At 41.1% G+C, this 26524-nt stretch overlaps 1 protein-coding gene across 2 annotated transcripts in view; it reads right to left on the bottom strand.

Moving 5' to 3' along the window:
• PRKCE (protein kinase C epsilon) overlaps positions 1-26524 on the bottom strand; it is a 560544-nt gene that overhangs the window by 24358 nt on the left and 509662 nt on the right. For both annotated transcript variants that reach the window (XM_075064369.1, XM_075064370.1), the window contains 3 exons: positions 18828-18966; positions 13679-13867; positions 2122-2268 (listed from right to left, as the gene is read on the bottom strand). In XM_075064369.1, coding sequence (XP_074920470.1) covers positions 2122-2268; positions 13679-13867; positions 18828-18966 — 475 coding nt within the window. The remainder of the gene's footprint in view (positions 1-2121; positions 2269-13678; positions 13868-18827; positions 18967-26524) is intronic.

The raw sequence follows: 26524 nt of genomic DNA, 5'->3' as shown, positions 1-26524 counted from the left end.
AGGCAAAGTCTGGAGAACTAAGAAAGCTGGTGAATAAAGTGTGATAGGAAGTATGGAAATCCAACGCTGTGATAGCAGCCTGAAGGATCATAAAACCCAGCATAATTAAGGTGCAACATACAATTATCCCTACAAGTAAGTATTTCAGGAGCCAGTTGACACTCTAGCTTTACAGGGAACTGCTTAGAGATCACCAACAAATCTCAATGGAAACAGAAGAGGTAACTAAACAAAAATATTAACAGTGATGTAAGGAAAAAGGAGCAAATATGCAAAAGAAGCTAAAGCTATCAAAAGGGTGTGAAAGGAAATAAAAATGGCTTTTGCTATACATTGGGAGAGAAAGAATTATCAGAAAGAAAGAAGGCCTATTAACATATTAGGAGGAGTTATATCAATGATGAGTCAAAATGGCTGAGATTCTGAATTCCTTTTGGTTTTTAATAAGAAGAAAAACAAAAATTCATTTGGATAATTAAATAATGAAGATTTTGCAAAACGGCTATTGATAAAGTAGAGATAAGGGAATAGCTGGAAAACGTGAATGTATGCAAAACTACCAGTAGATAATATGCATCTTGAGGTATTAAGGGAAAATAGCTGACAGAAGTACTGGATCACTGGCAATTAGTTTCAGAACTCTCTAGAGAAATAGGGAGATATCGGCGGCCTGGGGTAAAGCGAGTGTGGATTCATTTAGAACTTTACCTTGAGTTCTGGTCAGTCCATTACTAGGAAAACGTTGAGAAACAGGACAGGTTTAGAGAAGAGCAACAAAAATGATTATGGGATGAAAGGACACGTCTATGGGGAAATGTTAAAAGAGCTTGACATATATAGGTTGGCTAAACCTGAACTTAACAGTTCAAATATTTGATTGGTGTGAACAATGAATGGGAAGAAATTAATGAGGAGAGTACAAAGAGGTAAAACTCGGATCAAATTGGATGAAATTAGAAAAGGGAAGATTTAGATTTAGATTTTGAAATATTCCTGTGAGTGAAATCTATTAGGTAGTGGCATATTCTCCCAGTGAAGTGGTGAAAGCCCAGTTACTTGGGATATATGAACCTACACTGTTATCCCACAGAGGACAATTCTGCATAGACGTATGGGACAGACTAGATGACTTAATAGGTCTTTTCTGCACCTAATTTTTATGACACTTGGATTCATTGGGCCCAACGTTTTTTAATATCTTCATAAACTCTCTGAAGAAAGACACAAAACAGAACATTGAAAATACCTGCAGACAAGACCAAACAGTACAATAAAGAGGGAACAAAATTAAAAGAAGCATGAGGGTTTCCAAAGCTTTGGCAGCCACTGGAAAATAATATTGTCTGATTAGGATAAAAGTACCATACTTGCAGTGCTATAGTCAAGAGTCTATTCTTTCTTAAGACTCTAAGTCAAGGTTTTCAAATACCTCATCATAAAATTTGCCATACATATTCTTAGCCCAAAAGCTGACATTTTCGTAAAATATAAATACATCTCATTTGTTTGGTGATTTTCGTTTAGAGGAAGAAAAGAATAATGAAAACCATTTTGCCTGGGTTCAGTTGCTTTAGCAAGAGAGGTGGATGTTTATTTACATTTGTTAATTTAAAATATGATACTTTACTATTACTTAGTAACAGATAGGTATCTGGACATAACTAGACCATTAAACATTTTTCTTTCCTTTATTGGTTAGTCCTTAATGTTGTTTTATAGTATTTTTTTTATTTGATGTAATCAGGAACATTTTCCTAAACACCACAACGATTTACCAAGGTGGGACTATTGCATAGTTCCTACTGAGAATGTATTTAACTTGAAGCACATTCTTCAGACTCAGATATCCATAAAAACTGAGGGAAAGCTTTAAAACAGGATCTCAGGCTCTCTTCAGTTTGCAAAGAGACTGAATACAAAAATGTTACAGTGTATTCTAATCTGAAACTTACCTTCAGAGGAACCAATACCAGGGAAATCTCTTCAGCAAGGCATTTAACTCCGTTATTTCAACTTCTAATTTCTGCACCATGTGCATAGTTTCTTAATACAGCAAAAGAAACCAACAGGTACAAATTTTTAACCAAGTTATTTCCAGAGTTTACTCAAACTGCTACTTACAATCCGAGGTTTGAAGGGTGGCTTGATTTTCTTTTGTTCAAGAAGAACCCAGTCAATTTCCTTAAAGAACGGATGCTGTTTAATCGCGTCCTCCCCATTTTGCGACGCCACACAGCCTAGTCGCTTATTTGGGTTTTTTGTCATGAACTGGGGAAAGGAGAAGTTACAAAATATTAGTGACATATGGTTGATAATTATTTGCAATCCAACCACACATTCTCAGTACAGCTCCTTGTAAGGATATTCTCCTAGAAAGGGCTGCATTTCTTGCATGAGTGATACGATTCCCTCCAGGGGTCAGAGGTTCCAAGCAAACTCATCTGAGACTCCTACCTGTAAATCTCATGGGAAAAGGCTCCCTCAAAAATTTCAGGAATATCCTGATTTCACCTGGCTGGGAACAGACTCCTTTTCAGTATTTCTACTTCTACTTCCAGTGTTAGACAAAACTGGTAAATGCAACAACAAACTATTAAACCCTCCAGAGTCATCTTAAGGATAGATGTTCAGGGAGGCTCTTATTTTAGCCACTCTGGTTTGTGCTGCCATAAATATGATTTTTAACTGTTAATTCAATTGCTTTTCTTGAATTCATAGGATCACAATACGGATGCTCTAGCACACATGCTGGAGATGGAAGAAAAGGTGCAGGGTCCTTGTCCTTAGTTCCCAGCATTCCCACAAAGGATGTAGGCATGATTTATTTGTTTGCACTGGCAGTGCTAGGAGGACACTAAGTCACATTCTAAGCAGCTGCCAGAGGGAGTGTAGTCTCATCTTGAAGTGAGTTGGGGCCTGGCTCTGCACCACACTTACACAAGAGCCAGTGGCTCTGAGACTTGGCTGAAGAGAACATAGCCTATGACTATTCTCTCCATGTGTAGCAAAAGCTGCAAATAGTGAGTTCTACTCAGTGCCTCCTGGCTTCTGCAGGTATAATGTTGACAGGAGGCCTCTGCATAGGTGCAACCCTTCTCTCCCTTGCTCCCAGTAAGGGCCAGATTCTAAGAGTTATAATTAAGATAATAAATATTTCATGACCATGATTTCTGTGAAAACAATATGATTCAGGATGTTCCCATAAAAAGTCATGCACTGCATGTAGACACACTCATGTAAAGTGGATATAAAGCACTACCAAAACAAATTCTGCATCGCTGTAAATCATACTCAAGAGAATAAGGCCCCATGGAGTTTGTCACTATGGCCAACATGTGAGTGAGCTAGAGTCTTCCACCAAATTTTACATATTTGTCTCTCTATATATGCAGTGCAATTGAGTATGGAAGAGTGATCAGGTTTTTAAAATAGTTTAACACTATTAGTTAAATATTATTAATTACTAATTTTTGAGTTTTGCATTTTTCCCAATTACCAGAGCATCTTTCCTCATAATTTCCAATGGCAAACATCCAGCTTCATGGGTATTTTGGTCCTTTGTTATCTTTACAAATTCTTAAGCCAGTACTGGCAGCTTTTTAACAGTATTCTCATAGAAAATAAACTTAATGAGAATTAACATATTGACTTTTCCTTCTATTTTAAAACTAAGGTTATAATCTTTGGATTTTTTGCCAGCACAAAGCCATGACCTTTGCTCATTCTTCTGCCCCAACAATCTTCCTTGGCCAGAATAGATCTCGAAGCAGAATCATACCCAAGGAAAATAGGTTTTATTTCATACAATCCTTTCAATATCTTTCTCCTTTGACAAACACATTTTCACAACAATATGGTTTTATTGTTTCTTTATACCATACACATAAGACTATTTTGGACAGCCAAGGACAAATGTGGTTATGTCAAGTGGAAAGCTGCACATATACATTTTCCTTTATCTCCAGTATGCTGGCCAGGGCAAAGTTACACAAACATCTGTGCCCCATCTATTGGCTCCTGTGGCTTCTCCCATAAATATGGTGTCGTTTTACCTTGAGCGATCTAGTTAACTTAGAGAAAGTGGTCCCCACAGATAAAGCAGTAATTTCAAATAACCCTTTGCAATGAGCATGTTGAGAAGTCCCAGCCTTTCACTTATTACTGAAGCAAAGAGCTTAGCAAGGGCTGATGAAAGTATTAGGCATGTGTGGGTGAAATATCCCTCTGTGCTGTACTGACCTGGTACCCCTGTGCCAGTGAGAGTAATGGGAGGGGGGTGGAGAGGACACATGGGGGCTACAGACAGACGGAAAGGCATAGTGGTCAAGCGTCAGAAGCACTCCATCTTTATGCTGGGAAGTTCCACTTTATATTGGAAGCAGGGTAGTATGGAGAAAACTGTTGGGGGAAGCCACAAGAAGGGCCTCTGGATCTCTGCTTATGCAGATCCAGTTGCAAGGTACAAAGGAAGTGCAGTGGCTGCTGTTCTAGCCTATAGGTAGAAGATGCTATAGCAGCTGCAGAGTGGAGGCAGTGCAACCTCATTTCATGCCCCCCAAGCTGTGGGCTGGCGTTTGCAAATGAGTGCATATATAGCCACTCACCCCCAAGCAGGACAGCCACATGTAAAGTCTCAGGATCCATGGAGGTTTAGAGAGAGAGTTTTACCCTGATATGAACAAACAATGTATCTGCAGCTATTTGAACTACCAAGGTTACCTGTTCACATGCTTCAGAAAATATGCTGAGAGATCACCAACAAGGGAGAGGAAAAACTTCCCCCAATAGCATAGTATTACACAGCTGGCCAGGTGCATAATGTTTTCCTTTGCACCTTTCCTTTAAGCACTGGTACAGGCCACTGTCAGAAACAGCAGATAGGACTAAACTGCTGACTTGTCTGAACTAGGATGAGAACTTCCATGTGCCTTTCTCTTAAAAGAGCAGTAATATTTTATATCCCTGTCATGGCTTTCATCCAAAGTGCTTCACAAACTGCAGTATGACTGAAAAACAACCTCTACATGGAGGAAGACAACTGATCACTGCACAGTATATTCCATAACCATGAGTGATGGGGAAATATTGGCCAAGGGCCCTGGAGCAAACGGATATTCATACAAATACGGCAGTGGGACCGTTAACATCCTCCACAGAGATAGGACATTGTTTTTTACAGGATAATCTGCATAGACTGCTTCACAGTTAGGGTTGCTAAGCCTCCAGGATTGTCCTGGAGTCTCCAGGAATTAAAGATTAATTTTAAATGAAAGATTACATCATAAAATTAAACCTTCAGGAATCTATCCAACCAAAATTGGCAACCCTACCTCACAACGAACTGCACATGGAAGACACCTTATCTGCTTCAGAACAGTGACCATAAGAACATAAAAGTGACTATTTTATTCTACACAGATTCTCATATTGCCTCCATCAACTAGTAACTGAGCACCTTCCAGTAGTGAATTAAGCCACATGACTAACATCTGTCACTTGCTGTTTGTTCGCTCTCATTCTCTCTCCACAGGGAGAAGTATCTGTGCAGTGAAGTTTGTTTTGGTAGGGTTTTGTTTTGTTTCCTGTAAAATTTATTTCAGCTGCTACAGAAGCAGTTACTGCAGCCCTTAAAATGGTTTCTCCCAATGAACATGTGACCCATAACTGGATCAGCAATTGACAGGAGACTAACCTACTATCTTCTTAAAGGTACAGTGCAATTCTTCCATGCAGTACATTGTGTTTCCAAACAACACATCAGCCATCCCAAGGACAGCACTTCCAGCTTGGTCTTAAACAGGGGCAGCTCTAGGTATTTTGCCGCCCCAAGCATGGCAGGGAGGCTGCCTTCAGCGGCATGCCTGCGGGAGGTCCCTGGTCCCGCGGATTTGGCGGCACGCCTGTGGGAGGTCCCTCTGCAGACATGCCGCTGAAGGCAACCTGCCTGCTGCCTTCACGGCGACTGACAGAGCACCCCCCGTGGCTTGCTGCCCCAGGCACGCGCTTGGCGTGCTGGTGCCTGGAGCCGCCCAGGTCTTAAATTAAAGTGAGCTATTTTCACTGTTTCTTCAGGTTCCCCAATAGAAGGCAAGTCTCATGTCAGTAACTGCCTGTATTTTCTGCTAGAGGAAATAAACTATTTTTGAAAGAGACTTTGTCAAAGGATGATGATATACTGAGAAAACCACAAAATGCATTCCTAGGTTCCTCTGCTTTATTTCACACACAGGAGCAGCTAAGCGGCTGGGAGAGAGGGGAGACCAGGAACCAGCCACAGTGCACCTTGGAGAAGAATAACATGGAAGCCATATGATATGCTTTTTGTACCATATCAAAGCAACAGAAGCTGGTCTCTGTCTATATCTGGTCCTATCCTCACGCCAGGCTGCAGGCAACCAAGACATCAGCACAAGTATTTTTTTAAAAGTACAGGGGATTAAGATGCTACTAATTAGTGTAGCTACTAACCCTAACCCACAACCTAATAGGACTCATATGCAGATACTGAGGGTGAAGAGACCTGATGAAATGATACCAATGAAAATATTTTAAAAGTATTTTTGATGTTTGCCATAGTCTGTAATCCCTTAAAAGGATGAAATGGACATTATCCTACTACCCCTTTTGTCCTTTTTCCATGTGATAAATATCAATTCATTTCCCCTGTATTTTCTGTGGAGCCCAAGCCAGTGCAGATTATTTATCTCCCAGTTTGCTAAAGCATCGTTGATAATGTAATTGTCAATACAATTATAGACTAAAAGAACCTTCCTATCAACCGCCACATGGTGTGAGGGTGCCAATGCTGCCGGAGAACCACATAAAAAGTCACAAGATCACGCGTTAGTCATAGCCATTGCCTTTTTATTTTAATTTCTTGACGCTGGATCCTGCTCCCAGTGAAGTTGATGCCAAAACTCATAATGATTTAAATGGGAGCAGGACTGGATTCTTGCTGACATAGTGGTAAATTAAAATTAATACCATGGGCCCAACGCTCAATTACATTAAAGCACCTTTGCACCACTCTGGCAGTGTAAAGGGGTCTTAGTATAAATGAGAATCTGATGTCACGAGACTTAGGCAACTCAGTGTTTAACACACAACTTTCCAAAGTATTTAGGCACCTAAAGAAACAGATGGGCACCCAGTGAGATTTTCAAAAGCATCTCAGCAGATTAGGTGCCTATCTCCCATTGAAATCAACTATTTAGGTGCTTTTAAAGATCTGACTAGACACCTATCTGCATCTTTGAATACCTTTGAAAATCTGGCCCTGTGTCATTTTTGAAAATGTACCTTAGGTGCTTTTGCAAATTTTACTGTTAGAATGTGAAGAATATTTTCTATCAGGTCAATTTTAAAGTAGGGTCAAATCTGGAGCTGAAACTATCTGATCATGTCCTTTTAATTTCTAGAACCAGCTTTAAACACAAGCAAGACAGATTAATAGGCCTCCATAGTTCTCTAGGGACTCAGCAATTCATGGCCCTATTCCTCCAACTTTGGTGACCCAGAGATAAGGCGCACAATTCAGCTTCCCATTCAGCCATCCCCTCACTCTGCAGGAGCAGAGACTGCAGCAAGTCAGCTTCCCTCTTCTGATACTAGACACAGAGAAGGTGGTATAGGAACCTGAACAGCAGCTTGAGAATCCTGAAATTTGCAAGACCAGTACTGATTGCCAGAAGGAATGAATCTCATACTTTGTCATTCAAGGAGAACAAAAGTGCTTCATATACAGTCACAGCAAGGAATAGAGACCTTTGCTGGAATAATATGGACACTGGTAAACATTTATGACTCAGCTGGTGTGTTGAGGCACAGCCAGCAGTAGGGTGCAGAGATGCACTGTTCCAGTGGAAGTTCCTGGGGTGCTGACCATAGATAGGTACCAGATCTCTTGGAACAGAGGGAGAACATGGTCATTGTGTCATCCTTCCATAGGGTGCACCTCTCCTTTTCATGTGGGCCCACCCTGCTGGCAACTGCGAGGGGAATGGGGATGAGGCACCCTGTTTGGGAAATCTAGCACTACTTGTGGTGCCAGACCTGTGTAGTTCTTCTGAGTGTGCCCAGCTCCTGTAAACGAGTGCAAGGTGGCACAGCTCCCACAACCACACTACAGCTGGTGCAGCTCTCAGGTGGTAACAGTGGTGGAAGTGTTAGTACAGACAGAACACTGGTATGTCTACCACTATGTCATCAAGATCTGCTCTAAGCAAGGGTAGAGAAACAGGCCTCTGAGTAGGTCTAGGGGACACAGTAAAAATGCCCATGTCCCCTCAGCACAGGCACTACCACTCTTCTTACTACTGGTGGAGCTCTATTGGTGGGAGTACAAGTATCTGAGGCAACACGAAAGACCAATGATCCTGATTCAACCATGAAGACTCATGCAGAACTCCCAACAAATTCCAATGACTGCTAAAGGACAGCAGCACTCCACCTACAGGACAAGGAGTCAGGTGATTCATTATCATTGTACACTAGCCTCAACCACTGACACACTGGCTCCACAACGGCCTCTTCTTCCCCACTGCTCATACAGATCTCAGTGGTTTTCTGACACCCTACACCGGATGAAGAGAGAAGAGCAGATGCTTGTGTGCCAATGGTGAGGGGAAAAAGGCCGATTCAGATAAGATGAAACATAACAAATTTCTCAAAGCCTACAATGAGGCTGTATTACTAAGAGACTAAGAGAACCTTTCTATCAACCACCCCTGAGGCTGTCAAATCCTGACCCAAACTGCTATCCAGGGTGGTAAACCACTTCACCAGTGCTGAGTGCCTACAACCTGCATCTGAACTGAGCATCAAGTGTTGTAAAGAACTATCATCCTTCTTTGCTGAAAAGATCACACATCCAAGAAGCCTTCTCAAGCAGCAAGCAGCATGGATCTGTTCCATCTATGCCCACCAACCAACAGCCCACATGCATTTTCACAATTCAGTGCATTCATTCATTACGAAGTTCTGGACATTCCAGAGGCATCTTGACCCAAGACTTGTGAACCTGACCATTGCCATCCTGGCTTGTGAAAGAGAGTCATGACCAACTGGTGCAACTCCTGACTGAAATAGCCAAAGGGTCATTCAGGCAAAACACCTTCCCTTCTCCTTCAACACACACAATATTCTGATATACTGATATACTGATTCTAGCCAACTGCTGCTCAGTGTCAAACCTCCCATTTCTGAACAAACTCATATAGAAGCTGGTTGAGGCCATCTATAAGCTCATTTAACTGAAGCTAACATTCTAGACTTGGCACTATCTGGTTTAAAGTAGGACATGGAACTGAAATTGCTTTAGGGACATTGATGCATGATCTCCTCCTATCAAAGGCTAGAGGACAGATATCCATTCTCATCGCCCTGGACCTCACAATATTTGACTCTGCTGACCATACTGTACTCTCACCTGAGAGTGGTGGGCAGGGGTACAGGGCAATGCATTAAAATGGTCTGAGTTTTTCCTAGAGGCACGTACCCAATGAGTAGTACTGGGAAACTGCACCTCCACCAATAGACCCCTGACTTGTGTAGTCCCACGAGGATCAATTCTCTCTGGTCTTTTTCAGTGGCTACATGCAACTAGTAGGTGAACTGGTCAGATGACACTGATTCAAGTGCCAGCAATATGCGGATGACACACAATTCTACCTATCCTTCACCACATCAGACCATACTGCTATGACCTAGCATCAAGATGGCCTAGCACTTGGAAAAGATCAGCTTATGGCTGAAGAACGGCTGGCTAAAGCTGAACAGCAGCAACAGAGAGTTGACACTGGTGGGCAGAGGGAAGCCCTTCGAAGAGTTCACAGCCATCTTAGCAGTCTTTGTTTAAAAGAACATACCACAATTGGCCAATTCAGTCCATTGTGCAGGTGTAATTGTGGAGCTGGTGCTGAGCTCTCATATAGCTGCATTCATGAGTAATGCTTTCTATATCATCTCTGGTTGGCTAGGAAACTCTATCCCGTTATGGTGGATGATGATTTGACCTCACTTATTCATGCATTTCACTACCTCTCAGCTGGAGTACAGTAATGCAATATATCTGGGCATGAAGACTTCAGCACTTAGGAAACTCCCAGTAGTATAGAATCAGAACACTGAAGCACATGCTCTCCTACCACAAACACATTAAACCTGTCATTCATTCTCTACACTGACTTCCCATAGAATATTGAATCAAGTTCAAGGTCTTGGTCTTTATCTTCAAGGCACTCAAAGGCCTGGGCCCAGCATATCTAAAAGACCGCTTAAAACTCAAGGATGAAAACGGTGGTTGGCAACTTTGCTCCTCTGGAGCAAGGCAGCTTTCTACAATAAGGGCAAAGCTCATCAGTGTGGGAGACAGAAGTTTCTTGGGGGGCAATCTGAGACTGTGGAATGAACGCCTCCACAAATTAAGGACCATCAAAACCTCACCACCTTCTGCTCCAAGTGCAACTAGTAGGTGAACTGGTCAGATGACACTGATTTTCTTTGACTTGGCCTTTTCTAACAAACACATAAAAACATGTATATATTTTTTAAAAAATCCAAATGACCCAAACAAGATACTCAATAGCACATACTTTTCCCTCTGTGGAGAGGATGAGTAAACAAACAGCATGTGATAGATGTTAGTCACATTGCTTAGTGCATTACTAGAAGAAACTCAAATACTACGGTGATGAGCATGTCATAAGAACCTATACAGATTAGAATAGAGATTTTCCCAGAAAGGCTAGTGAAGTTATAACCCACTGGTCAGTGCAGGTTACATGTCTGCCTCTATGCCTGAGTCACAGATTATATGAATCTGTTACCAGCACCCATCTGTAATTTTGGAGGTGCCCCGTTCAGTCTCTGGGGTTGGCCAAGATGCCAGGCTGTCACACAAGTAGGAGCTCATCCAGGACTCAAACTAAACACCTCCAGTGCTAAACACAAATCTCTACAACTTGAACTAAGCAGACAGACTCAGTAGCAGGGGACTGAAACAGACTCACATCCTCTATGGTCAGGCACAGAAGGAGATCAGTAACACACTAACCACAGACAGTGGAAACCAGAGGAAACTCATCCCAAGTGTCTGAAGCCTACAGCAGCTCAAATCCCAAATTCCACTTATGTGATGGCTGCCATACTGTGGATTGAATTAAGGACCTCCAGACCTCCAAATCTGTACAGCCTGAGCTAAACCACCAGGCTCCAAGGCTGAGAGCTGGAGCAGACCTGTATCCTCTGTGGATCAGGTACGGAGGGAAATGCAAAACACATTGGCAGTAGGCTAGATAGATACAGTCTCTCTCTCCATCTCTTGCAGACAAACAGTGCTGGGCACGATCTGTCATACATTCCAGCACTATCAGCAGTAAATAATCTCATTTCAATGAATAATTGTCTCTCTCACATGACAGAATGGAATTTTAAATAGCATCTCCTGCATATTCACAGAAACAGGCCTAAAAAGATCTGTTCTTGTAGGATAAGTAAGATGTTGTCAGTAATGTTTACTGGAAAATTGTTCTTGGATTTTTTTGTGGGAATTAAAAATGGAAAATTTATTCTTTCAAAAAATTAAAGATTTAAAACACTGAACTGAAAATTACATTTGAGGTAAATGTATGTCGTTTTGTTAAACTTTACCCAAACCCTATTTGAAGGGCTGTGAAAATGTAGTGTCTAAAGAACATGACCTATGTCTGAGAGTACAATGTGAGGAAATAAACTGTTCCAAAGCTAATCCCTTGTTAGTATTCAGCAGTAAAATACATAGACGCCTCTCTATTTCCTCTGTTTTTCCTGTTCTTCATCTGACAATGTGGCTAAAGTATTAGATGAAGATCACAAGTTTCTAATGTTCAGATAGTAATTACAGACACAAGCAGATTGTTAAACATAAGGGGCCAGATGCTCAGCTGGTGTATACTGGCACAGTTCCATTGACTTCAACTGATTTACACCGGCGGAGGAACTGGCCCAACGGGGAGTATATCTTTTTAAAATATAAAATGTAAAAGATGGTTTATGATTGTAACTCTCTTTGTAGAGTTTAAAAAGGGCATTAATGATAACAAACTACAAACAGAAAGACATCAACAAGGGATCACAGTAAGGTAAAAATAAGCATGGCTTGTATCAAAAGATATTGGCAGAAGAACAGACTAACCAGAATTATAAACTGACAACAAAACAGCATTACAGGAAACCAACCTATTATGTGTCATTGCATTTATTTTTCACAAAAATGTGTCGCTTACACAATAGGCCTGTGAATTATTTTCTCTGAGTAGTTAAGGTTTATGGACCTGAGCTGTAACATTGGGATCAGTGTCTAAACTCTCATGAAGATGAGAGTGTTGGGTCCCAGCTTTTCGTTTGGTTCATTATGGACCGGGGCCACTATCAAAAGTCAGATCTGCATCTCAGCTTCTCTAAAGTTCAGGGCTATTGGAATTTGAAGGTTTGGTTCATGCCCACATGAGCTACCCGTTCCCTTGACTCTGTACAAGGACTTCCCCTAAAAATCCACATCTTACTGGGCTGTATCTTCTCCCCTGTCATGGAAACACTTGTGGTAGAGAGAAAGTGCCATGGTAACTCATCATGAAATGTTCAGTTTCAGAGCCATTCTTCACTCTTTTAGGAGTCATATGATTTATATTTGTCTGTCTCATTTGTAGTGCAAAAAGTCAGCTAGACGTCTAGCTGTTAATGTTTGTGCCCGGAGCTTGCCGAAGATTCACAAATCCAGATGCACAATCAGGCCTATTGTATAAGCGACACATTTTTGTGAAAAATAAATGCAATGACACATAATAGGACACATGAAAGAGTCATTTTAGCTAAGGACAAGAATAAGGCACATAAAAAGAGTCACTGAATGATGCTTCTTGTCCCAGTGCTGTCCAAGTCAGTGTTCGCTCCAGCTTTCTGTGCCACTTGCGGAATGAAACCTTATACAGATCTTATTATGGTAAGACCCAACTTTTAAAGTTCTTCTCAAACTGAAAGCCCCAAATTTACCACTGGGATGCAGTACAGGACTGATGATTAAGTAAAATGCCCAGAATTACCTGGTGACATATTTTGGCCACCTGACAAATAAAACCCACCTGGATTTGACAAGATCCCGTCAATCACCCAGCTCACCTGGGGTGAAGGACCAAAGCAAAGTCACTTGCATTATAGTGGGAACATCTGTTTAAAAATGCCATTGTGTTAAGTAAGGAAAACAACACGGAGCTTTAAAATATTTTTTGACAACATGTTAAAAAAGGCAGCAGCGTGGCCAAGTTTATATGTGGATTAAAATAAAAACATTGACACTGTTTCTTTAATTACATAATGCTTCCCCTGCTCCTAGTGAGCATGCAGTGTGAAAAGTGTCAGAGTGATAACACAGCTCTAGTTGATTGTGATTTTCCCTGAAACATGATTCTGCCTAGATTTATACAGCATACAACTGCAAGGAACACAAACATTCTGTTCCTTTCCCACAAGAAGTGTAATTTATCCCAGGACCCATTATCCTAATAGTGGCACTCTGAACTGTGGTTGAACTCCCAGTGATGACTGTTCTGAACTCCTGAAGGTAAATTCAATTTTTAGCAAGGGAATAAAAAGAAGAAAAGAAAAAAAGGAAGAACAAGAGAAGAAGAAATGGAAGACTCACTGCTTTTAAAATGCTGACAGCTTCTTTGCTGAGCCAGACTGGGTAGAGCACATCGTCATGAAGGATGGATTCAAAGAGATCATCTTCATTGTCAGCTTCAAAAGGAGGTTGCCCAGCCATCATTTCATACATCAGAACACCCAAAGCCCACCAGTCTACTGAGGGACCATATTCTAACTCATGGAGGATCTGTTAGGGAAACAGAGAGGTCAGATTTAATAGGCAACTTGAGTGATACCTTCAGATGCATGTTTACTGATTAGACACAAGATGCTTATCCTAATACAGTGTCTCAAAGAAGCCAAATCCTGTTGACTTCAATGGCAGTAGGCTTCGGCTTTTTACTTGTGCAGCTCCTATTAATATCAATCATATGGCTAAGTTTCAATGTGTTGCACTGAAAACCAACCTGCAGTAGTGTTCTCAGAAGCATTAACCAAGTTTATTGGTCTCCCCTAGCATGTTCATGAGTAAAAGAGTTGTATAGCCTTCTATATTGTTTAAACCAAGTGAGGGAAAAGTCTACTGCATATGCAAAAAATTGGTGGTAAATGTAAATTCAGAACATAACTGCCATCCTGGATCAAACCAATGGTCTATCTAGCCCCAGTATGTTGTCTCTGACAATGACCAATATCAGAGCTTCAGGGTGAGTGTACAGAACAGGGCCGATGGTGTAATCCTCCCCTGCCTTCCTTTCTCAGCTTCTGGCAGTTAGAGATTTAGGGTCGCCTGAGCATGGGGTTGCATCCCTGACCATCTTGGCTAATAGCCATTGATGGACCTATCCTCCATGAACTTACTAAGGTCTTTTTTGAATCCAGTTATGCTTTTGGCCATCACAAGATTCCATAGCTATGAGTTCCATAGGATAGTTGTGTGTTGCGTGAAAAGTACTACTTCTTGTTTGTATTAAATCTTCTGTCTGTTAAATTCATCAGGTGACACCTGGTTTTTGTATTATGGAAAAGGGTAAATAACACTTCTCTATTCACTTTTTCCACACCATTTATGATTTTATAGACCTCTATGATATCCCCCCTTAGTCGTCTCTTTTCACGCTGAATAGCCTTAATCTTTTCAGTCTCTCTTTGTATGGGAGGCGTTCCATACCCTTGATCATCTTTGTTGCCCTTCTCTGATCTTTTACCAGTTCCGTGATATCCTTTTTGAGATCAGGTGACCAGAACTGGACACAATATTCAAGTGTGGGTGTACCATGGATTTATATAGTGCCATTATGATGTTTTCTATCTTAATGTCTCTCTCTTTCCTAATAGTTCTTAACATTGTTAGCCTTTTTGACCACTGCTGCATGTTCAGCTGAACTTTTCAGAGAACTATCCACCAAGACCTCAAGATCTCTTTTTAAAGTGGTAATTAATTTAGAACCCATCCTTTCACTGTCCCTGTCTTGAACACTATAAATTGATGTAGTTGGTCTTGTTGCACAGAGATCTGCTAAGATTTATAATGGTCCTTTTAGTATGAATACTGGAAGCCAAAAGCATTCGCCTTTGAGAATTTTGTTTACAATAGGAAAACACGATACTCATTCGTGCAGCATCAACCCCACTGTACTGTACTAAAGATTGTAGACTTTGCTTTAATTATCTTTGCTTCTTGGGAAAACTGGCAGGTTTTCTACTTGTAGTGGCAGCAAGTTCCAATGTGTGACACAAGCAAGTCCAACTTTGCAGCAGACACCTTGGGTGGGTTAGAGTGATTATTATTTTATTACTCCAGGGCTACTGTTATTTAAGGAACAACCTTAACTGTTGACTTTAGTCTGTTGGAAAGGCGTCTGCAGTTTGGCTGCAAAGTATCAACACAAGAAGGTGATAGTTTAAAAGAAAAGGTACTGTGACCCCGGGCTGATAGCTGTAATGGCAACCCACCATACACACACTCAAAGATTATTAGCATTATAGCTGGAATCCACTGGGTAGGCATTATTGTACTCAGCTCTAGTGAATGCTGATTGCACTGCATATATAAAACCCATCCAATATTAATATAAGCACAGGTATTGGTCTAAAATTTGAATCATAGTGCTTGGATCCAGATCTGAATGTCCCCAAAATCTGTAGGTGGTTGGACCCTTTGTTTTGGTTTGTGATATCATAGAAACACATTATAGAAATGTCAGCTGCAAAATTGTCCTCAGAACTGGACTTCTCCATGGTCTGGTGTGGGAATGATCTTTGGATTTCACATTTTTACTTTGGCATCCTGTCAATCAAAAGTAACAGGAACGATATAGTGGTGACTCAAGAGGACAAAGCAGTAGGAAAGCTTGAGGAAAAGGAATGATGAGAAGCAAACAAAAAGGGAAAATGAGTTTTGCCATCTTCAATGGGCTCAAATTTTCATCTGAAAATGTCTAGGAGTTTAGTACTGCCTTTTAATTTAGTAAAAATTTATAAAAGAATCCACAAAGTTCTGATTCTTTTTCCTAGTGGAGTAAAGAAATAATGTTCACAAAGCCAAAACCTTACACAAACTCATTTTGCTTTCCTTTTCTTACTGGAGTGCTCTCTCAAACTGCGCAAACCACTCTAGGCACAAATTGTGTAGCTTTAAAATGAGTTTCATTGCCTTTGCACTTAACAATACTTGGTATCATCTAGTGCTAAAAATACAAATTTACACTTTATCTTTAATTAGCAACCAACATTTTCCCCCTGCAAAATAATGCTTGATGAAAAAAATGCTGATATAACTTTTTGCCCAGCATCCTTAGCACAAATGTAACATGTGTGAGATACATGTAGACAGCCTTTACTAGAGGGGCCTCTGAACTTTATTGGGAATGTTCCAGTTGGGAAGATCCTGAGTGCTGCAATCCAGCCTTAGAGACCACAACTCCCATGATGCCTTGGGGAAAGAGAGAGAGACTTGCTCTTCCAGGCAGTAGGCTCCATTTTTGGGGAGAGGAGCCAGATTACTGGTGTGGAGCTCTGTCCATACCGGGTGGTGCTGCTAGGAAGCCAGAAGCTGCAGCTGAGAGCCTGCTGGGGCTTTGATTGAGCATGGAGCTTCAGAGGTAGGTTGGTGGCTTCACTGGAGCCAAGGGAGAGACTGTTGCTGTGCCTGGAGCTGACTGAGATGGGCCTGCAGTGAAGGCAGTGTGAGTAACCCTCACTCCTGTTTGGGAAAGTATTTGCATGGGAAGGGGCACAGCAGAGAGTCTGAGTCTGAGGAGAGGTACAGTGATCTTCCCATCGAACCAGGACCCAGAGCTGCGGACATGTGGTGGAGCCAGCTCCAATCATCAGAGGGGTTGTGCACTTGTTGCCTTGGCTGGACTGATACACAGAACTAACAGAGCGCTGTCTCCAGCTGCAGATCTCCAAATGCTCCCATGCATGTCTAGGACTCTGAAATCCAGAGGCGTGTCCACTGCGAGGTGGGGTAAATGGTGGCAGAGCAAATGCCAGTTACATAAAATTCATTTATTACTGTATATTGTATTTGTTAATTGATTTTATTCAACTGCCCTCTGTGGATTTAAATTAGTAGTGACATATAATCTTATATACCCTGCTATACCCTGTTTCTTTAACTTGTTAAGTAAAAGGTTTGTTAATGCTAAATTAAGTATAGTGGATGTATATTATTTATAATTGGTATTTTTGAGTTAGACCAATGCCACAGATTTATTTATTAATTATTATTATTATTGTTGTTATTGTTATTATTACTATTTGAAGGGGTTTATTCCTGGAGGTTCCCAAGGTACGCCATTGAATGTGTACAGGGGCTAGCCAGGTGGAGGCACTGCCAACTGTAAATTCCTTTAGTATAAAGGGACTACAGCAGAGAGGTGGATAAAGGATTCCCACCTATCCAACATCAGCACTGGGATACTCAGGATGTCCTTTAATGTCAACAACATCAGGCACCCAGGTGAGTGTTGCCTGTTCCGAGTAACCCAGGGAAGAAAGGGGGGTTAAATACAGGACAAAATTTTCAAGGATTGGTGACTACATTTGAATGGGCAAATCTGTACAGCACCTGTTTTGCACATACCAATGCCTGTATTTATAAAGGGAATCCATGTAAATGGTGCTGACTCAGCTTAGGCACTGACCTTTGAAAATGTATCCATGGTATTAAAATCTAGGTAACCTACAAATAGCATAGTGCTATGTCATCTCTTTTATCCAAATATCACCCATTATGTGAATGTAAGTTATGTCCCCTGATTTCCATCAGAAATCCATCCATGCATAAATTTGCATATTTCCCAAAATATTTGGACAAACAGAGGAGTCTATTATATGTCACTCATCAGTACCTCAGAGCAGAGAAACAACAATACTCCCATACAGGTCTAACACAATATGATACCTACAGTATGTTACATTGTGTCAGATAATATCTATGTATGTCTTACTACATCCCTGTTTTTAGGCCTGGGAACAGGTCACTGCTGAGAGGGAGCATCCGATTACATCCAGCATCTGAAAGATTTAGAAGCACCTTCAATGCGGCAATAGGCTCATAAATGTGTGCCAGGAACATGTGTTAGGGGAAAATGTTAAATGACAACATCATGCAATAACGAATTGGTCACTTTAGCTTCAGTTTGACATTTTTGTTCTTCACCTTCTAGTACAGAACAAGACAAAAGACTAGATGATAAAAGAGCAAAAGTTGAGCATGTTTAACTGCTCGAGTCTTTTGGCAGTTGCAGCAAGGAGTGTATGTCATGGATATTTTGACATCTAGAGTGACTACTCAATTGAAAGGAAAGGTAACATGGAATGGGCAAATATCCAGTGGGAAAACGTTATACACTGTTACTCACTAACGAAAGAATGACAGACAACTGGCTACCAGAAAAGCTAAACAATTTACTAGAGAATGACATCAAATACAGTATAGGAAACTTTTTTAAAGCAAGGTTGCAACAGCTATCAAGTACAGAATCACAGACGTCACTCCTCCCTTACACTCAAAGAGCCAGATTTTGCGAACTACTGCTGCTGAGTAGGTTACTCCTTGTAGAGAATCGCAGATATCAGCAGGATTATTCAAGTAGTGCAGATGACAGAATCTGGCCCACACTTTTCACCTTGCACATACAACAGATACAGTATGGTTACTGGCAATATTTGTATGTGAAGTCTGGTATAAAAAATACCTCTGGAGCTATGTAGTCTGGTGTTCCGCAAAATGTAGTGGTTGTTACTCCGTTCAGAATCCCTTCTTTACACATTCCGAAATCTGCCAGCTTGCAATGACCCTCTGCATCCAGAAGAATATTGTCCAATTTCAGGTCTCTGGGATAATAAAAAGTTGTAAGATTCAATATTTAACCCTTTCTCTCAAACAGGCCACATACTGCAAACATTTTAAGTACATGGGCCCTGTCTGACCCACAAATTATAAGAAAGCACAAACAGGTAAGTGCACAGCAAAAACAAACAGAATCAGCTGTTTGCTATGTTCATGCAGAGTCTGCAGGAGTCATTTTGGTGTAACAAGAAAACTGAGGGTACCAAGCACTTTGCAGGATTAGGCCTTTAAACTTTTGTCAGGTGCATAAAAGTACAAGCCTCAAGCCCAACCCAGCCGTACTCAGCACAGTATCAAGGATGAGTGTGAGAAGACTTGCCCCTGTATAATTCCCAAACCTAGGCCTGGCCAGAGGCCACTTTGGATTCCATCACGCCTAAGGCCCGGTCTGCACAAAAGAGATTCACAGTGGACAAAGTCTAACAATTAAGTTATACTGGGGCCAAACTCTAACGTAGATCTGCTGTATCAGTGCAAAACAAGGCTTACCTGGGCATGTTACTGAGTTACAACAAACCCTGCTTTGCACCACTGCAGTCTGTCTATATTAGAGTCTACACTGGTGTGTAACCAAACTGATGTAATTGCATCAGCACAAATTCCTTAATGTAAACATAGGCTAAGAAAAAGTAAAAGTAGCCATTCTAGCAACAAGGGTTCACCGTGTTGTTCCAGACATAGCCTTTTGCCATGCGAGAAGAAAGACACCAAACTATGATTCCAGCTTGACCCCAATCAGAGGTTTTGTCTATGCCTCCTACAGAGGCAGGCTAGGCAGGCTTTGCTTTTCCTTTGTCCTGCTGGAGTGGTGCAAAGAGTCAGAGTACTTTAGGGATTTGGGCTCGAAAACTGGTAGGAAGTTACCATTGACAAAGGCTAGCAATGTTCTGAGATCTGAGCTTGGTGGTGCCTCCACCTGGCTCGCCCCTGTACACACTCCAGGGCAGGGGTGGGCAAACTATGGCCCGGGGGCTGCATCCAGCCCTCCAGACATTTTAATCTGGCCCTCGAGTTCCTGCCGGGGGAGCAGGGTCGAAGGCTTGTCCCGCTCCAGCATTCCAGCCAGGGAGCGGGGTAAGGGGCTTGCCCCATACTGCGTGGCTCCTGGAAGCAGTGGCATGTCCCCCCTCAGGCTCCTACACATAGGGGCAGCCTTGGGGCTTCGCAGGCTGCCCCCATGCGAAGCACTGCTCTCGTAGCTCCCATTGGCCGGGAACTGTGACCAATGGGAGCTGCAGGGGCAGCACCTGTGGATGGGGCAGTGTGTAGAGCTGCCTGGCTGTGCCTCCGCGTAGGAGCCAGAGAGGATACATACTGCTGCTTAAGGCAAGCACCACTCGGAACCTGCACCCCTGATCCCTACCCCCTGCCCTCAAACCTCTCGGTCCCAGCCCAGAGCACCCTCCTGCACCCCCAACCCCTCATCCCCAGCCCTACCCCAGAGCCTGCACCCTGAGCCAGAGCCTTCACCCCCGCCTGCATCCCAGCTCCCAATTTCATGAGCACTCATGGCCCGCCATACTATTGCCATACCCAGATGTGGCCCTCGGGCCAAAAAGCTTGCCCACCCCTGCTCCAGGGTATGCCTTGGGAACCTCCAGGAATAAACCTATTCTAATAATAAATAAATAAATAAATAAATAATCTGTGGCATGGATTTAACTCAAAATACAAATTATAAATAATATATATCCAATATACTTAAATTAGAGAGCAATGTTCAATAATCCATCTTCCACACATTAAGACAATATTTATATATCCTTTTAGGCTGAACGTGCACACAGAACACACTGCAATATGAAGGACTTTTGAGTCAAATAAGGACAGTTTTATTGTTCCAGCACTCAAAGAGCGTCTCTTAAAGCCACTCTGTTCATTGTGCTAAATGTAACACTTAGCAGATTCTAAAATTGGCATATTTTTCAGTCCTGCAATCTGTGATTTTAAGAGAGGCACAGTACTGCCAACAACAGAATCCTCAGTGCTGGAGTTAAAAGCAAGAGTTGTCAAATACATCCAGGAAAGAAGACATCCTATCATAATTTGCATGAAAAAATCACTTAAAAATATGGGATTTGGTTCCTCCACTACAATTTTAGTTCAGAGTTCTGATTCCAACGAGAGAGGAGACTGAGGAGGATAAGCTCCCAGCCTTGCAATACCTCATTATTTTCTTTGCACAAAAAACGGTTCAGAAATAATCTCACAGGAATATAACACATTCATTGTTAAAGAGCAGCACAGCACATCCTAGCAGCTGGTTTCTAATCATTCTTCGCATGAATGTGTTTATGTCAAAAATACCCAACTCTCAGTTACTAGATTGGGAGGGGTCAAAAACATGTTGAGAAAGGGATATCCACCTTTCCTGTCTTGCACGGTATTTATACATTTTCTAAAAATACTGTTGATTATCTCATGATTTAATACAGTGGATACTGTGTACCATTAATTTACCTGTCACCTGCCTTAGGTTGGGCCAAGAGGGGTAGAAAAACACTTGAATGAAAAAGCAAACAAGTAAAGAAACAAATTGATAAAAACAACAACAAAATAAGTAGAAAGTGTTTCTGCTTAGAAGTGCATTATACAATCCTTTTTACTGTTATTTATTCATTTAGATGTATACAAAACTTAAAGAAGTGTCTGTCTGGGCTCTGAACATCTCTGCCATACATTAAAAATAAAAGCCAACAAATACAGACAAAAAAAGAAAAAGAAAAACAAAGAAAGAAAAGAAAAATAGCCATTTTTCCTAAGGCAAGGAAGGGAACAAAATCCCACTCTATGTTCACACTGTACCAAATACTCAGCTGGAGCCAACTATGCTAAAACAGACTTAGTAGTATCATTCAGCCACATTTCAGCAGTACTTTTAACATATATGCCTAATAGGGAGATATCTCTTTAAGAGACCTATAGGAGGGTGAGGATAGGAGTGAGTTGTGTCTGGGTCATTGTTGCTAGGCAGATTTACCACTCCCCATCCAGAAGTTTCTGGAATCGGGTTTTGTAGTTTTGGATATGCTCCAATAGGTTCCCTGCTGCTAGGGTCAGACTCCATGACGGCAAGCGGTCAGAGCAACTGCTTTACAAAAGGCCATGTGCCTTGTGTGAGTTGGGAGAAAGGAGCAGAAAGGAGGCTGTTTTCCCTAACTCTGAAACACCTTGCAGCAGGTTAATGACATTGTTAACTCTCCAACAGGGAAGCATGGCCAATGTTAATTAGAGAAAGGGGAAAATGGGAGGGAAAATAATTTCTTCTATTTTAATTGTATATTTTGAATGTTGTTTGATTTTAGCCAAATTGTTTTAGTTAAATTGTCTCAACTAGTTTGATTCACCAACTTTCTCTTTAAATGTGATAATGAGAAAAAAGTCATTTATATTTTGCTATTCTCACTTTTGTATTTTCTCATCATGGTTTTTACAAAAATCTATATATTTAACTGAGTAGTTGGTTAATCAGTTAGCTGACTGGCTAACAGTGCTTTGAGAAGAGGAAGAGTCTGCATGGATTCCAACTGAAGATTCCTAAAAGCAAATGGAGAAAAGACGTTGCTTATGACTGACCTGTTTATATTTAATTAGTTTTCTTTATTTATATTTATGTATAACTGTGAAGATAATGTATGAGGATTACAAATTAGCCAGGTTATGTTCTAAAATTAAATTATTACATTAGAACATCAGAGTTATGAACTGACCAGTCAACCACACACTCATTTGGAACTGAAAGCAAAAAAGCAAACACACTACTGTGTTAAACATAAACTACTAAAAAAATAAAGGGAAAGCAACATTTTTCTTCTGCACAGTAAAGTTTCAAAGCTGTATTAAGTCAATATTCAGTTGTAAACTTTTGAAAGAACAATCAGAACGTTGTGTTAGAGTTACGAACATTTCAGAGTTACAAAATACCTACATTGCTGAGGTGTTCATAACTCTGAGGTTCTATTGTATTATTTATTGTTTCTTTATCATAAGATTTTATAAAGTTATAAATTAAATTCATTCCTTTTGTTCCTGTTGGGACTAGAATGTGCAGAGGTTGACCCTGTGCAATCCTTGCTGAAAATCCTGACAGACCGAATTCTGGGTCTCCAGCTACTTTTCTATGGGAGTTGGGTTGGTTTTTTTGAGGGGGGGGGGACTGGAGAAGGGCAATGAAGTGAACTGTAGCCCACCAAAAGGTTACATCTGCAGAACTGAGGACCTCATTCGTAGTCAAATCACCCCAACCTTCCTTCAGCATGAACCAAGCATCGTCATCCACTGACAACCCAGCCATCCAAGAAATAATTAAAGGCAAAGTCACAAGAATCAACATTTTTAATTCCATGAATCTGGTCTACACTTTATGAAACAGTCTGCCCCACCTTGTGTCCCTCCACCCACAACCACAGGGATCATGTGAGCTAATCCCTTGGTACCAAATCTTCTCAGTTCAGGCAGCATTGCTCCACTCTGTTGGCAACTGTAAAGAGCCCCAGTTGACCATCCACATAAGGTCCTCCAGGACAGGCCACAAAGTCTACAGTCCCAATACCAATGTAAGCACCCTCCTGAAAGCATTCCAGTACCAAACTGGAAAAAAAGCCCCACCTCTAGGAACAAACAACAACAAAACAAAAAATCCCCCCCACACCAATCTTTTCAACCTAGTGGGTCAACCATTTCCGCTCACCATCCTGGTTAAGCCCCAATTACAGAATTTCTCATTATCATAGATAGGAGACAGATACTAACCAGCTCAGTCCTACCCCGCCAATGGGATGGGATAAATAAACCAAAGAGTTAACTCCAAAAACCACACAAGCCCTCCATGAGACACTACTTCCATCTGAGTCACAAGTGCTACACACACAAGGGCGTGTGTTCAAACAAGACTGTGACATCATTTAGTAGATCTAACAAAGAGAAGACTGGACTCTTGAAGACTGGGAAATTTCTACTGTGTGCAAACACTCTGATGTGAGTTATGAAACCATTTACGTTCCAGGCTGAGCTAGCTGAGCTAATAAAGGGGTCAACTACAGCACCAAAGCAGTGCTGCCAGGAAATTAATTCTTCTAGGTGGAGGTTCAGAAACAAGCTTGTAATTGTAGGTGTTTTTTAACCTTCCAAATTTGGAAATCCCCATAACCTATGGAATAATAAAAGCTGAATTAGAAAGTTGAGCTGTTAGGATCAAACAATCATAGCATGATTACATTTGACACAATTTGGGAACCAATTCAGCTAGTATCAAAACAGAACTTAAGAACAGAAAGAAAGTCATAATGTGGCTAATTATGATAGAGGATTGATGAAATTCAAGGGACAGCTCAGAAAAATGGAAACTCTGGAATTTGTAGTGGTAAGACTGATCCCGGAAGCTAACGATTCTTCTTAACTTTTAGCTTAACTCTCTGATCTTGGAATTGGTTATTTCCCAGTGCTGGCAGAGGTCACATTGGCAGCTGCTACCATCTCCTCTGACATTTTGTGAAGGCCAGCAGCATACTTGGCAATGACTAGAAAATAGATGAATACATAATCACCACCCAAAGAATCTTCTAACCTAAAAACAATCCTAGAGAGCAATAAAACACAATAGCACCAGACTACCATGTGGTGGAAAGGCATAGTGGTGCAGTCACTAGTTTTATTTGCTTATGGGTAGACAGACATTTGTAATGGGAAAGCTGGATACAGACTCTAAGATAATTAACAGACAGGAAAATTCTGAATACATCAAAAGTGGATGATGCCATTTACATCACAAAAGTTTAAACCGACCTGCAAATGATCATCACATATTAATGCAGTGATTCTTGTAGCCTTCTTAATTTAAACGGTTAATATTTACTTGATTAGGGTTCACCTCTAGAAAGACTAAAGTGTGTCAGTTATCATTAAATGGAGGATCCCTGAGACACACATGAAGAATAAAAAATTTTTGGTTAGCCAAGAATTCAACACCTATTATAATCATATAAAGGATGGTAAAAAAAAAAAAAAAAAAAGAACTTGTTTACTTATGGTCCCTTGTGGGGAAATCCATTGACAGGAGAGTGTGTGACATCCTAGTTTCTACTATCTAGTCATCCTGATCTTCCCAGTTATGTTCTAGGTGTCATTCTCTCTTATACCATGTTACGCTATTGCCCATTTTAGCCTATGCATATTCATAATGCATAGACACTCCTTTTCTTCTCATCCTAATTTCCACAATCAACTTATGTTGGGGGCCCCAATTCCTATAGGTTAGTCAATCATTTACTTCATACTCATTATCATTTACAACAATAGTTGCTATGGCATTACTGCAGTTAATGCTTGTGACTTGTGACATATATTCATTAAAAATCCCTAAAATATCAGTAATTCATATTCGTTGTTTCTTACCTCATCTTACTGCACTTATTTATACTTCACACTTGTGAGTTGAGGTCTGCTGTCTGTCATTTATTTATGTGAAGCTATACTTAGGCCTTTCCACTCGTGCTTATTGTCAGTACAGGTCCATAGGCTTCCAGGTTCACTACTTGCATTATAGTAAAAGCCACACCTTTAGGCATCATCTGAAATCCTGAAAACGCTACATTCTGAACCTTTTCCGAACTGTGACCCTCATCGACTTTAAGGCCAGAGGGTACCATCATGATCATCTAGTCTAATCTCCTGCACATTGCAGGCCATAGAACTTTGCCCACCCTCTCCTGTAATAGACCAAGAACCTCTGGCTGAGTTACTGAAGTCCTCAAATCATGATTTAAAAACTTCAAGTTACAGAGAATCCACCATTTGCACTATGCAAGTGACAAGTGCCCTGTGTTGCAGAGGAATGTGAAAAACCCACAGGATTTCTGCCATTCTGAGCTGGGGGGAAATTCCTTCCTGATCTCAAATATGGCAATCAGTTAGACCTGGGCACGTGGGGAAGAATCAGTAGCCAGACACCTAGGAAAGAATTCCTTGTGGTAATTCAGAGCCCTCTCCATCTAGTGTCCCATCACTGGTCATTAGAGATATTTGCTACTAGCAGTCACAGACCAGCTCCATGCCAGTGTAGGCAGTCTCCTCATACCATCCACTCCATAAATTTTTCAAGCTCAAGTTAGATTTTTTGCCCCACATTATTCCCCTTGGAAGGCTGTTCCAGACTTCACTCCTCTGGCTTTTAGAAACCTTTGTCTAATTTTAAGCCTAAGCTTATTGGTGGCCAGTTTATATCCATTTGTTCTTTTGTCAACATTAGCGCTTAACTTAAATAACTCCTCCCCTTCTGTGGTATTTGTCCCTCTGATATATTTACAGGGAGGAATCATATCTCCCCCAGCCCACTTTTGGTTAAGCTAAACAAGCCAGGCTCTTCGAGTCTCCTCTCATAAGATGGGTTTTCCATTCCTCTGATCATCCTAGTAACCCTTCTCTGCACCTGTGCCAGTTTGACTGAATCTTTCTTAAACATGGGAGATGTGAAAGTAGAATGAATTATATTGTAAAAATAGAATGGATTAAAGAAATGCGGTATGTACCTTTACGCAGAAATAA

Source organism: Chelonoidis abingdonii, chromosome 3, assembly GCF_003597395.2.
Source record: "Chelonoidis abingdonii isolate Lonesome George chromosome 3, CheloAbing_2.0, whole genome shotgun sequence".
Classification (NCBI taxonomy): Eukaryota; Metazoa; Chordata; order Testudines; family Testudinidae; genus Chelonoidis; species Chelonoidis abingdonii.
Note: the sequence above shows the minus strand (reverse complement) of the source record. Positions and strands in the feature narration are given on the sequence as shown.